This window comes from Vipera ursinii (genome assembly GCF_947247035.1).
Source record: "Vipera ursinii genome assembly, chromosome: 1".
NCBI lineage: Eukaryota > Metazoa > Chordata > Lepidosauria > Squamata > Viperidae > Vipera > Vipera ursinii.
In genome coordinates this window covers 58,557,021-58,568,178 of record NC_139512.1, presented here as the reverse complement: position 1 = coordinate 58,568,178, position 11,158 = coordinate 58,557,021, and the positions used below count along the sequence as shown (strand labels likewise).

The window sequence follows — 11,158 nt, the reverse complement described above, 5'->3', positions numbered from 1 at the left end:
TCCTTGACGTCTGTGCCTCCCCAGAATTTTTTCCCACCCCGAAGGAGACCCAACCAAGTGAAAGCCAGAGTCAGGCAACCAGGCCCAGAGAGGGGAAAAAAAAAACGCCCGCTTGTAGGGTTGGGCCTCCTTCCCTTCTCAGTCTCCGCGCTTCCAGCTTGGTCTTTTGAACTAAATTCACACGCTGTCCCAGAATTAGAGGCAGAATTAAAGGAAAGAAGGCTAAGGCAAGCTGTTGTTCGCCTTCACTGCCTTTTTTTTGGGAGGGGGGCGAATTTGATAGCTTCGAAACTTCATCTTCACGCCCCACAAAAGGGGATTCGGCTTCTTTTGGGTCAGTTTAAAGAAGAGCGCTGGGAAGTCAGACAAGAGAGTTCACACGTCTGAGCGCCTTACTTTTCGGTCTGCGGAGATAAGGGATAAAACGCGTCTGCGGTGACCGATTTCTGCACATTTTCTGCAGGAGAGAGGGGTGGGGGTGGGGGAGGGACTGAGGGAAAGAGAGAGAGAGAGATGGGACGCTTGCAATTCCTTGTATGAAATCCGGACGGATTTTAGCCAAGCTGTGAAGCCCCCTGCGCAGTTTGATTTGTATGCTCCAATTGGGAGAATTTATTATCTCTCTACCAAACCCAGCCATAACAATTATTGTAGCCTGAGTGATTGAGGAAAAAGTAAGGTATTTCCGCCTAAATCCAGGCTGAGACTTTGGTTTGGGGTTAATTTGCTCTATCTTCTATGAAGAAGAGATAGGAAACTCAAAGATGCTTTTTCAAGAGGCAGCCGGACTTTTTTTTCCCTTGAAGACCTCTTGAAAAAGCTCCTTTGGGAGACTTGGATGACTTGGAATCTCCATAGAAGTAAGAGATAGGAAAGGTGAAGCAAAACGTGTACTGTTATTTGCCCTAAAAATCTATGTTCAGGGTTGTGTTCAGTTGAAGTGAAATGTATATATGTTGGTTGTCTAAATTTTATTAAAAGAAAAATAATTAACATTAGTAATCTACTATTTCAACCATTATAAGCCTCCACGAGTTAGCCAGAAAGTTTAAAAACTTTCCCTCGAGCAGAAATGAAATAACTACTTAGACACGATTTACCAAGTTTTGTATATTCTACCGAGAAATAAATTCACTCTGTGGCCACTCCATGCAGAGAGAAGCAAGTCCTCTCAGTGGAATTTACTTCCAGATTACTCTAGCCTTCCCACCCTTCCAACCCAGGGCTGATTTCTAATTTCAAAAGTTTCCACTTTTTCATCCACTTGCAATAGTAAGTTTTGCCACAACGATGCCTTTCTGTGGCACACGGGTCAACTGTGTGAAGGATTCAACCTACCACATCTGCAGGCAAAACGTTTGCATCCTTTTCGGACAGCCTTTGACAATAGGTGCCGGTAACAATTCTGAAAGTCTCTCCAGGAGAGAGACAGCCCGGATTAGTCACCTTATTTCCTGACTTAATTCCAGCACCTGCCCTAAAACCTGTCAAACAAACCAAAGCAGTGCACAAGTGACGCCTAAGCAAGGTTTTTGTTTTTCCATTATCCACCAAGGACCTAGTATGGAAAACTTCTGGTTTGCCTCTGTTGAAATGTGGAAGAAAAATTCAGGCAGGACTTCTCTTTATTATGTTAAACACACACACACGCGCACAACACTTCGAAAGACATTTTCTCTCCCGCTCCGTCCCAACCTCGTTTTATCTAGCAGATTGTTTTCCAACAAGGCTGCAGTGCTGGGCATTGGTTTCTCAACTAGCTGTACGGCTTTCCGATTTCAACACACCGCCGAATCCCTGGGCGCGAAGCTGCTTCCCTTTCAAGGCAAACGCTGCGACGCGACGGCGCAGCCCTGGAGGCGAAGCAGTAGCACGGCGGCGACGCCCGTTATTTTTAGAGCGCTAAAACTTAAACTCGTAGCCTTTTCGGGGGTAGTTAAAGTCGAAGGAGTTTATGGGATGCCTCCCTCTTAGGTTCGTCACTGGAAACCAGCTGTCCGCGGCCGCCTCTTTCCTTTTTCTTCCCCTCCCCCGCCACTGTATTCCCCCTTACCCTAATTCTCCCAAAGGCAAAGAAAGAAACGCGCTTTCAGATCTTCCACTTTCTCCCCCACCCCACCCCGATTAGCAGCCCACCCCACCCGGCCGCCAATAATTTATGATTCAACACAGCTTTTGAGTTCAGTGCCTTGGAAAGCTTCGGGGCTGTGGCTCTCTCTTCAACGCATCCCACTCTTTTCTCGCTTCCTCTCCTTCTGAAAAGAGACCTGTGTAAGTGGAAAGCTTGCAAGCTGTTTCGATAGGCCCAAACCGGCAAGCAGCTCGGCCAAAGGGAGATGCGCGGGTCTTTCCTTGGCAATAAGCCAAGTGGGATTTCCTTCCATGCTAACAGCATACAGGACGGGGCCTCCGAAGCAGACCGGATCCCCCTTGAGATAACACTGCCCACCTTTTTCCAAAGATTCTCAAGCGGGCCTTAGAGAATTGCGCCTCCTGTATAGCAACCCCGTGAGTTTCTCTTGGGGGTGTGGTGGGGGAAGCGTGATGTGGACTGCATAACCCAGGAAATAAGGAAAGCTGATCTCGCCTTGACTTGTTGGAAGGTTTGCACCCGAAAAGTGTTGATCGCTAGAGTCCAGGCGCCGCCTGCACCACCAGCGCCGCCTCCTCCTCTTCCTTAGCCTTGCCAACAAACATTAGTCACGGGAAACGGAGTGTCCCAGACAGTTGCAGCTTTAGGGGGAGTTCTCCGACACCTGCTGGAGGGAAATTGGGCTCGGTAGGTTGTTCTATCCCCTAACCCCAAGCGGATCAATTCAAGACGTACTACGCCCCCACTCCCGAGTCTCTTCTCAATGCCCACCTACCTGCTCGAAGAGAAGTCCGCGATGCCTCCAGAGGTTTCCAAGAAGTCCCCTGGAGACCCCTGGTATTTGCCAGCATCTCTCTTTCCTCTTCAGCAGAAGGCAATCCGGAGGCAGCAATTCGCTCAAATTGAAAGCCCTCCCCTTCAGGCCTCCGCTTCCATCGATTTTTTTTTTCCGAGGGTTTCAAGCAAATTTCCCTGTGCCACAATGTTATGATGGAAAGATGCTGAAATGACAGGCCCCGTAGACGCTTGTCTTTTAATCATGTGCTCCTTCGTTTAGTTTCAGTTTGTGTGTGTGTGTGTGTGTGTGTGTGAACGCGCGCACCCGTGTGCGCGCCAAAAGGAGAAGCCGCTGACAACCTGCGGGCTTCCTAATGAGTGACGAGGCAGGGCTGCTGCGGCAAAGTCACACTTCCCTGGTGTGAAGACCTCTTACTGGGAAGTTTAGTTCACTACTGTTCTCGCCAACCTAATGGTAGAACCTGTAAGCCAAGCCCAAAGAAGAAAGCTATAACACGCTAAAGAGAGAAACTTCTAATCGCTAAATGTTATCGCCCTTCCCAGCTGCTCAGGATGACACCGGCGTTGGCTAGAGTCCGCAGGAAACCCCTTTGCAAACTGGGGGAGAGGGAGATCTGCCTTCTCCCTCCCCCCTCTACTTTTATGGGCGCTCAGCCTTTCTTTACAAGTTAGAAACTTCTCCTGTGGCCTTGGCCCACTTGATGTTCATCCAGTTGTGTTGAAGAACAACTCGCACCAGTTCCAGCCAATATGGGCCCACTGGTTGAGATTGATGGGACTTATAGCCCTTACATATGGACAGCATTAGGTTAGGGAAAAAGTTACATTAGCCATTTTCTCTCTTCTCCACGGTTTATTTTATTTATTTATTTATTTATTTATTTATTTATTTATTTATTTATTTATTTATTTATTTATTTATTTATTTATTTATTTATTTATTTATTTATTTATTTGATCTGCCACTGCCAATATTCACAAGCCCGATTGTTTCCTCTATGCAGCTGACCATTATCTGGAAGGAAGGAAGGAAGGAAGGCGGGACAGGCAGGGAGAACTGTCAGAACCAAGGTCTTCCAAATGAATGTGCTTCCATGGAACACCCTGCAAAAGTGATTCTGGTAACCCCACAGCCCAGACTAACCGCTGCTGCGGTAGACAAAGGCGCCCTGTTTCTTCTCAAGCTACAAAGCCCAGGAGGTGGCCTTCTCCTCAGCACTGGACTCTTCATCAGCCTTGTGGGTCACCTGCCCCTCACCTTGAGCACAGGAACTTGGCCTGCACTAAGAACAGGAACTTGGCCTGCACTAAGCTGGCTCTTGAAGGCGAATTTCAGGTTGGCCTCAGCTCTTTCTGGGTGTCTTGGGAGTCAACCGGAGGAAGGACAAGTACCCATGGCTCCTAAATGGGACAATGGGCTTCTCTTCCCATCTCCATAAGTCTAAAACAGATTGCTCCTCAGAATAATGTGGACAATTGGTAAATTTAGTTAGGCAACAGGGCTTTCCTTGTCTTTTGCTTGCTAGGTTCATCTCCTCGCCTCTGAGTTACACCAAAGTCTCTTTCGCAAAGTCTCTTTCTTAGGTTGGTGGGAAACCACTGTTTTAAGGCAACCCCAAATCAAGTGCTCATTCTAGTTACCCTAAGACTCGCCCACTTCTCACTTCTGAAATGACTGGAGTGGTGGGGGTGGAGGTTTACATTGTCCAAAAGTTTCAGACAAATTGTTTATCTGCTCATCCTTGCTGTTGGACCAAAATGAAAAAAAAAAAAACTCCGGGTGTGGGACGGGCTTCTAAAATTTGCAGATCTTCTGTTTTGGTGTTCTCTGGCATAGGAAGGGAATTGACAAAATCCCCCCCCCCCCCCCCGCAGTTGATCTTTGCAGGAGAAATTAACGCTGGCTGGCAGGAAAACTAATGTGTCTGAAAGTGCTCAAGTTTGGTTTTGCCCCAAAGTGTCCCCTCCCTCCCGACGGCATCCTAATAGTAATTAATTACTCCTGGTTTTAACCATTCTGTCCTCCAAACTGGTCTGAATTGGTTGAAGAAGAGCGCCTGGGCCATTTGGGTTCACGAAAATGAATGAAATTGGGGGCTCTAAATGTGGCTGATTAATGGTGCACCTGTGACCAGAACTTTCCCATCGGGTTTGTTTTGTTATTTTTAAGTGAGCCTTTAGGCAAAAAAAGGGACATTCTTGAGTGACCAGACGCTACCCTTGAAAAAAAGAAATAAACAGTCTGGAAATGGCAATCTCAGCCTTCATGGGAGGTGGGCATGGGGTGGCAGAGAGACAACCTTCTTCTGAACTGCTTCTAATGCAAATTTCTTTCCAAGCCTGTATTCTTCCTGTATGTAGATGAACTTTTCATTGAGTTTGGTGCTGGATCTAGATGCAACCCTGTTTCAATAATGGAGATCAGCAACATTTTAGTCTTTGTTTCACACTGGACTGAGACTCGGACTGCTCTCTGAAACAATTTCAAATATGTGATACATCAATTTGATATCTATGTTTTGGAGGAAGGAAGTATAGCTTTCCCAGATTTTTTCACAGATTAGGTAAGAACCCGGGAACAAAATGTGGATTTACTTATTCCTATTATTTGTTACCAAAAGGTCTCTGTCCTTTTTTTTTTCATTTTCATGCCAGATCCCAAAACAATAGGAAAGAATGAGACTTCAGAAGAGTTCATTTTCAACAAAGGACATCAATAATAAGAGTAAATGCAAATCTTCTCCTTCAGTTTTGTTTCAGAATAAAACATTTTTAGAGGGAGGTCAATTCCATGTTAACATACTACACTCATATTGGATATTGTGTATATTAAATAGATTTTTTTTAAAAAAATGAGACGGGTTACAATGGCCCCAATTGTCAAGACCTGATTGAGTTAATATCATATCAGCAAATGTGGCAGCCAAAGGAATCGGTTGCTTCTCTTTTGTGTTTCACAACCAGAGCAGATTACAAATTTTAATGATCCGAAAATGTTTGGTATACAAAATCATGCTTATTTCAGTATTAGCAAAAACACAAGAATTTTTGCAACACAAACACCCAGCTGTGTCTATTTTAAAAGCAGTTCAATGACAGCTTGCACTTATGAGCATGCAATCAGCTAATTTCGCTTTTTTTCCCCCTTCTGTGTTAATCAACACTTTCCTTCCTGCATATCATATAGTATGGTTGCTCCACATCAGTCAGTGTTTACCTAAGCTATCTTCTTCCCCCAGAATTTGAGGAGGAAAAAAGAGATTTAGGGGAAGCTTTCTAAAAATAATAACAATAACAACAACACTGACAATAGCTATTTATCTTTCACACCTTCCAACTTTACACCATTTTAATAGAGGCAAGCAGCAACCCCTTGAAGAATGACGAGACCTCAGGTTCTGGGGGGGGCGGGGGGGGAAAGAGAGATATAATAGTTCTTAGTGGATTAAATCACTTTAAATCATCCTTTTAAATGCAGTTTCTTACTGCTTGCTTTAGGGAAGGGAATGATTGTTGTTACAGAGCCTTCTTCTTTAGTTCAGCCCTTCCTCCGGCACCGGTTACCTCCTGAAAAAGGTTCATGTTCTTCCCAGATAAGTTTTTATTTTTCTTTGGCGAACCTTCAGCGTTAATTAAAACAGCTTTCTGCTCTGCCCTCCCTCCGTTCCTGAAACGGGCCTCGCTCTGCAGCGCAAGCTCACATTTTCCATGCTCTGGACGTATTGATGTGTTGATGTGGATAAAGTGATGACAGCTTCGCTTTAACTTTGATCCGGATATTCCCCTGCCCTCCCCCGACCGCCCCCCCCCCGCAATACACACCCACCCACGCCCAGCCCCGGGGACACTTTGCTCTCTGGATTTGGGCTTTCTTTCTCTAGCAAAAGTCTGCGCGTCTGGTTCAGGAGAGGATTTGGAAAGGAGAGGATTTGATCCGGATGATTAATTCCCTTCTCAAAGAAACCCTCACCGTGGCAAACTCGCCTCTTTCCATCCGTATTAAATTTTTTTAAAAAAAAACGAAAGAAAAAAACCCAGCAACAACAACCCCAAACCGGCGAGGGAAGCAGTTGGTTCTCTTATCCAACCGACCTTTTCCTCCTCCGAGGATCCTCTCCCAGTGAGAATAAAACTAAAACCAAAGGCAAACCAGCCAATTCCGGGCGTAAAAGATGCAAAAGACAGGCTCTCGAGAACACTAGCATCGATGAAGAATGTTTTAACCTAGGCGTATGTTTACGATCAAGATTGCAATAAATAAAAAAGAGACGGTTCTCCTAACGGGGTGGGGGTGGGGGTGAAACAAGAAAAGAAAGCAGCCCTTATCTTTTGGCATTTAGAATAAAACGAACGTCTTTTAAGCCTGCGCTACTCCGCGCATTTCTCCTTTGAAGCGAGTCCCACTTCCCAGGCGACAGGCAGCCTCCCGCCTGTACCGAAAAGTCTTTTCCCGCGTAAAGTCCAAGCGAGCCTTTGCAAAGGGAAGTCATGCAGGGCTGCCCGTTTCGTCTGGAACCTCGCCGGCCTTTTCCTCCGGAGCCAAGCAGGCGCGCCCAGCATCGCTCTGAGAGACGGAGAGGGAGGACATCGCCCCACCGGGAGGGGACCAGATTACACACACAGAAAGAGAGAGAGAGCTGGGGGAGCGGGAGCGAGGAGGATTTACCTGCTGCTCATTTATTATTTTACTTATGCCCTTCGCACCCCCTCCCGGCCAGAAGGACGAGCCCGATGCTCCAGCGGCCGGACTCAAGAGAAGCGCTGGCAGCTCTCCCGGCCTTGCCGCCGCTCCGTTGCCAAAAGCCCGCCAGCCCCGGAGTCCACGCCCGCCAACGCAGGACACCCTCCCTCTTCCGGCAGGTGAGGTGCGTCGCAGCCAAAGGAAGGCTGGAGAGGCCGCTTTCCTTTCCAGAAGTCAGCCAAAGAGCCGCCACGGGAGCCCAGGCGGGAGAGGCCGCGGAAGTTGGGCCTCGGCGAGACGGCACGGCTGGTTCCGCAAAGTAGTGCCTTTCTCTTCCCCCCCCTCCTCCTCCTCCATTTCCTCTCCTCTCGGCCACCGCCCCCACCCCCACCCCCGGCAGCAGAAACGGGGGTTACATCCACAAGTAGGGAGACGTGTATATGGGCGTTACAGATACTCATGCGTACCTCCAGCCGTACCCTATATACACATATAGATATACATATATGGTTTCCACTGGAGAGTGACATGATGGGGGGGGGGGAGGGAGTGGTGTTGCCAGGAAAGAGAAAAGAAGGAAGAGGCGGGTAAAAGTAACCTGCCGCGGTGATTCGCCCCTCCGATTGGTATCCTTACGCCCTCCGGTAGGGCTGCGCGGGCTGAAAAAGGAAGGAGGTCGGCAAAAGAGTGAGGGGAAGAGGCGGAAAAAGCCCGGCGCTGATTGGGTAGTCGGAAGAGAGACGTCCCTGCACGCCGCGCTCTTTGATTGGATAGCTGGGGAGAAAGGTTAAACCAAAAATTTTTTTACAGCCCTAGTGTGTGTCTGTAGCTCGGAAATTAATTGTAGCTAAAGCCGTCTCTGCTGCTCTCAGCCTCAGCCCGGCAGCTGATTTCCCCCCCTCCCTTGCTCGGGTGGAATAGGGGGGTTCCAGGCACCATGAAGTAGTTTGGACAGAAGAACTTGGGGCTCTTTTTTTTTTCAAGGGGGGGCGCAGTCATATTTTCGTGCCCTTTGGAAAATCCCCTTTTTGAACCATTTTGCACCCCCTCCTTCCCCCCCCTCCCGTGGCTTTGGCTCTGGCTCCCTTGCTAGGAGCCAGTTGGTCTTTTCCATCCCCTGCACAGGCGCTCCCGTCCTTGCTACATGCCTCGCAAAGCTCTGGAGCTCGTGGTGTGCAAGTGCCCAGCCGCTCCCGCCGCCTCACTGCCGCCCGGCGCTGCGCCCTCCAGGACGGACCTCGCCGCGCCCGTTGCCTCGCCTTCCACCCGGCTGTGCGACTTTCCCCTCCTGCCTAGAGTGTGATGTTGGACATGGGCGATAGGAAGGAAGTGAAAATGCTGCCCAAGTCGTCCTTCAGCATCAATAGCCTGGTGCCCGAAGCCGTCCAGAGCGACAACAACCACAGCCACCAGCACCATCCCCACCACCATAATAACCACCACCCGCACCATCACCACCACCACCACCACCATCACCACCACCCAGCCCAGCCGCCGCAGCCTCAGAGAGCCACCCCAGCTGAGGACGACGAGGAGGAAGAAAAGAGCCAGCTTCTCCTGCAGCCCCCCGGGGTGGGGGCGGCCGCGGCCGCCGGGGCGCCGGCCCCCTCGGGCCCCCTGGAGGTAGTCAAAGGGGACCTCTTGGCCGGCAAAGGGGAAGCCGGCTCAGCCGCCGAGCTGGACGACAAGGAGAAAGGGCCGTCCGAGGAGAAGAAGGGGGTGCCGGAAGGGGCCAAGGAGGCCGGCGGCGGGGACGGCGGAGGAAAGGAGGGCGAGAAGAAGAACGGCAAGTACGAGAAGCCGCCCTTCAGCTACAACGCCCTGATCATGATGGCCATCCGTCAGAGCCCGGAGAAGCGCCTCACCCTCAACGGCATCTACGAGTTCATCATGAAAAACTTTCCCTACTACCGGGAGAACAAGCAGGGGTGGCAGAACTCCATCCGCCACAACCTGTCGCTCAATAAGTGTTTCGTCAAGGTGCCGAGGCACTACGACGACCCGGGCAAAGGCAACTACTGGATGTTGGACCCGTCCAGCGACGACGTCTTCATCGGGGGCACCACCGGCAAGCTCCGGCGACGCTCCACCACCTCCCGGGCCAAGCTGGCCTTCAAGCGGGGCGCCCGCCTGACCTCCACCGGCCTGACCTTCATGGACAGGGCGGGCTCTTTGTACTGGCCCATGTCGCCCTTCCTTTCCCTGCACCATCCGCGGGCCAGCAGCACGCTGAGCTACAACGGGAGCACGTCGGCTTACCCCAGCCACCCCATGCCCTACAGCTCGGTCCTGACCCAGAACTCCTTGGGGAACAACCACTCCTTCTCCGCCTCCAACGGCTTGAGCGTGGACAGGCTGGTCAACGGCGAGCTGCCCTACGCCACGCACCATCTCACGGCGGCGGCCCTGGCCGCCTCGGTGCCCTGCGGCTTGTCGGTTCCCTGCTCGGGCACCTACTCCCTCAACCCCTGCTCGGTCAACCTCTTGGCGGCCGGCCAGACCAGTTACTTTTTCCCCCACGTCCCTCACCCTTCCATGACTTCGCAGAGCAGCTCTTCCATGACGGGCCGGGCCGCCTCTTCCTCCACCTCGCCTCAGGCGCCTTCCACGCTCCCGTGCGAGTCCTTAAGACCCTCCTTGCCGAGTTTCACCACAGGATTGTCGGGGGGACTTTCTGATTATTTCACACATCAAAATCAGGGGTCTTCCTCCAACCCGTTAATACATTAACCTCCAGGGGAGCCAAGACTGTAAGTGAACATTTTACACACCTTTGCGTTGTAAATGATAGCGAAAGGAGAGCGAGCGAGAGAGCGAGAGAGCGCGAGCGAGAAAGAGCACGAGAGCGAGATTATGAAAAAGAACAAAACGGAAAGGAAAAAAAAAAAAACAAAAGCAAAAACTCACCCAGGAAAAAAAAAAGAGTCCAGGTATTTTTTATTAAGTTTCCCCCCCCTCCCCCATTTTCTGTACGTTTGTTCCTTTTTTTAAGGTGGTTTATGATTCCAAACCAAGAGGCGAGTCAGCAAGATGGGAAGAATACCTCGTAGACAATGCATTTGGGAAGAAGGAAGGGAGTATTAATATTAAAATCTCGTAGGATGTATATCTGAAATGCTTTGGGCCATTTTAATTCCGGGAAGAAATGCTGGGCTGCTAGATTTTCCATGTTTGCAGTATTATAAGTTACCATGAATATGTGGCTTGGGAGCAGATCGTGGGAATAAAAATACAAAAAAAAAATGGATAAATCCCATGATGCAAATGGTCATTTGTATAAGATGCAAAGCAATTTGGCAGAGAAGATCAAGAATTACGTTTGAACCATGGATTCTTTTGTCCTCCACTTTTTTTTTACAAAAAGAGCTATTTCCCCTCTCTTATTTTTTTCCTCCTTTTTGTTTACTTTTAGACCAAAGATTGGGTTTTTAGAAAATGCACTCAGTATGCGAAATGTTTTCTTTTCTTTAAAATATGAAATATCATACATCAAAATGATATAATTTTCAGTTTTGCAGCACTGCCCATTTCAGTGAATCCGAGGGGACAGAAAATCATGAATTGCCTTCAGTTTGTGTTGTGTATAT

General features: G+C 49.3%; 1 protein-coding gene across 1 annotated transcript; it reads left to right on the top strand.

Annotated features, from left to right (window-relative positions):
* Positions 1-8,873: 8,873 nt before the first annotated feature.
* FOXG1 (forkhead box G1) lies at positions 8,874-10,796 on the top strand (the record flags this gene model as incomplete). Its single annotated transcript, XM_083359791.1, has 1 exon — positions 8,874-10,796. The coding sequence occupies one exon, from the start codon at positions 8,874-8,876 to the stop codon at positions 10,299-10,301; it is 1,428 nt and encodes a 475-aa protein (XP_083215917.1). The 3' UTR covers positions 10,302-10,796.
* Between the last annotated feature and the right edge of the window lie 362 nt (positions 10,797-11,158).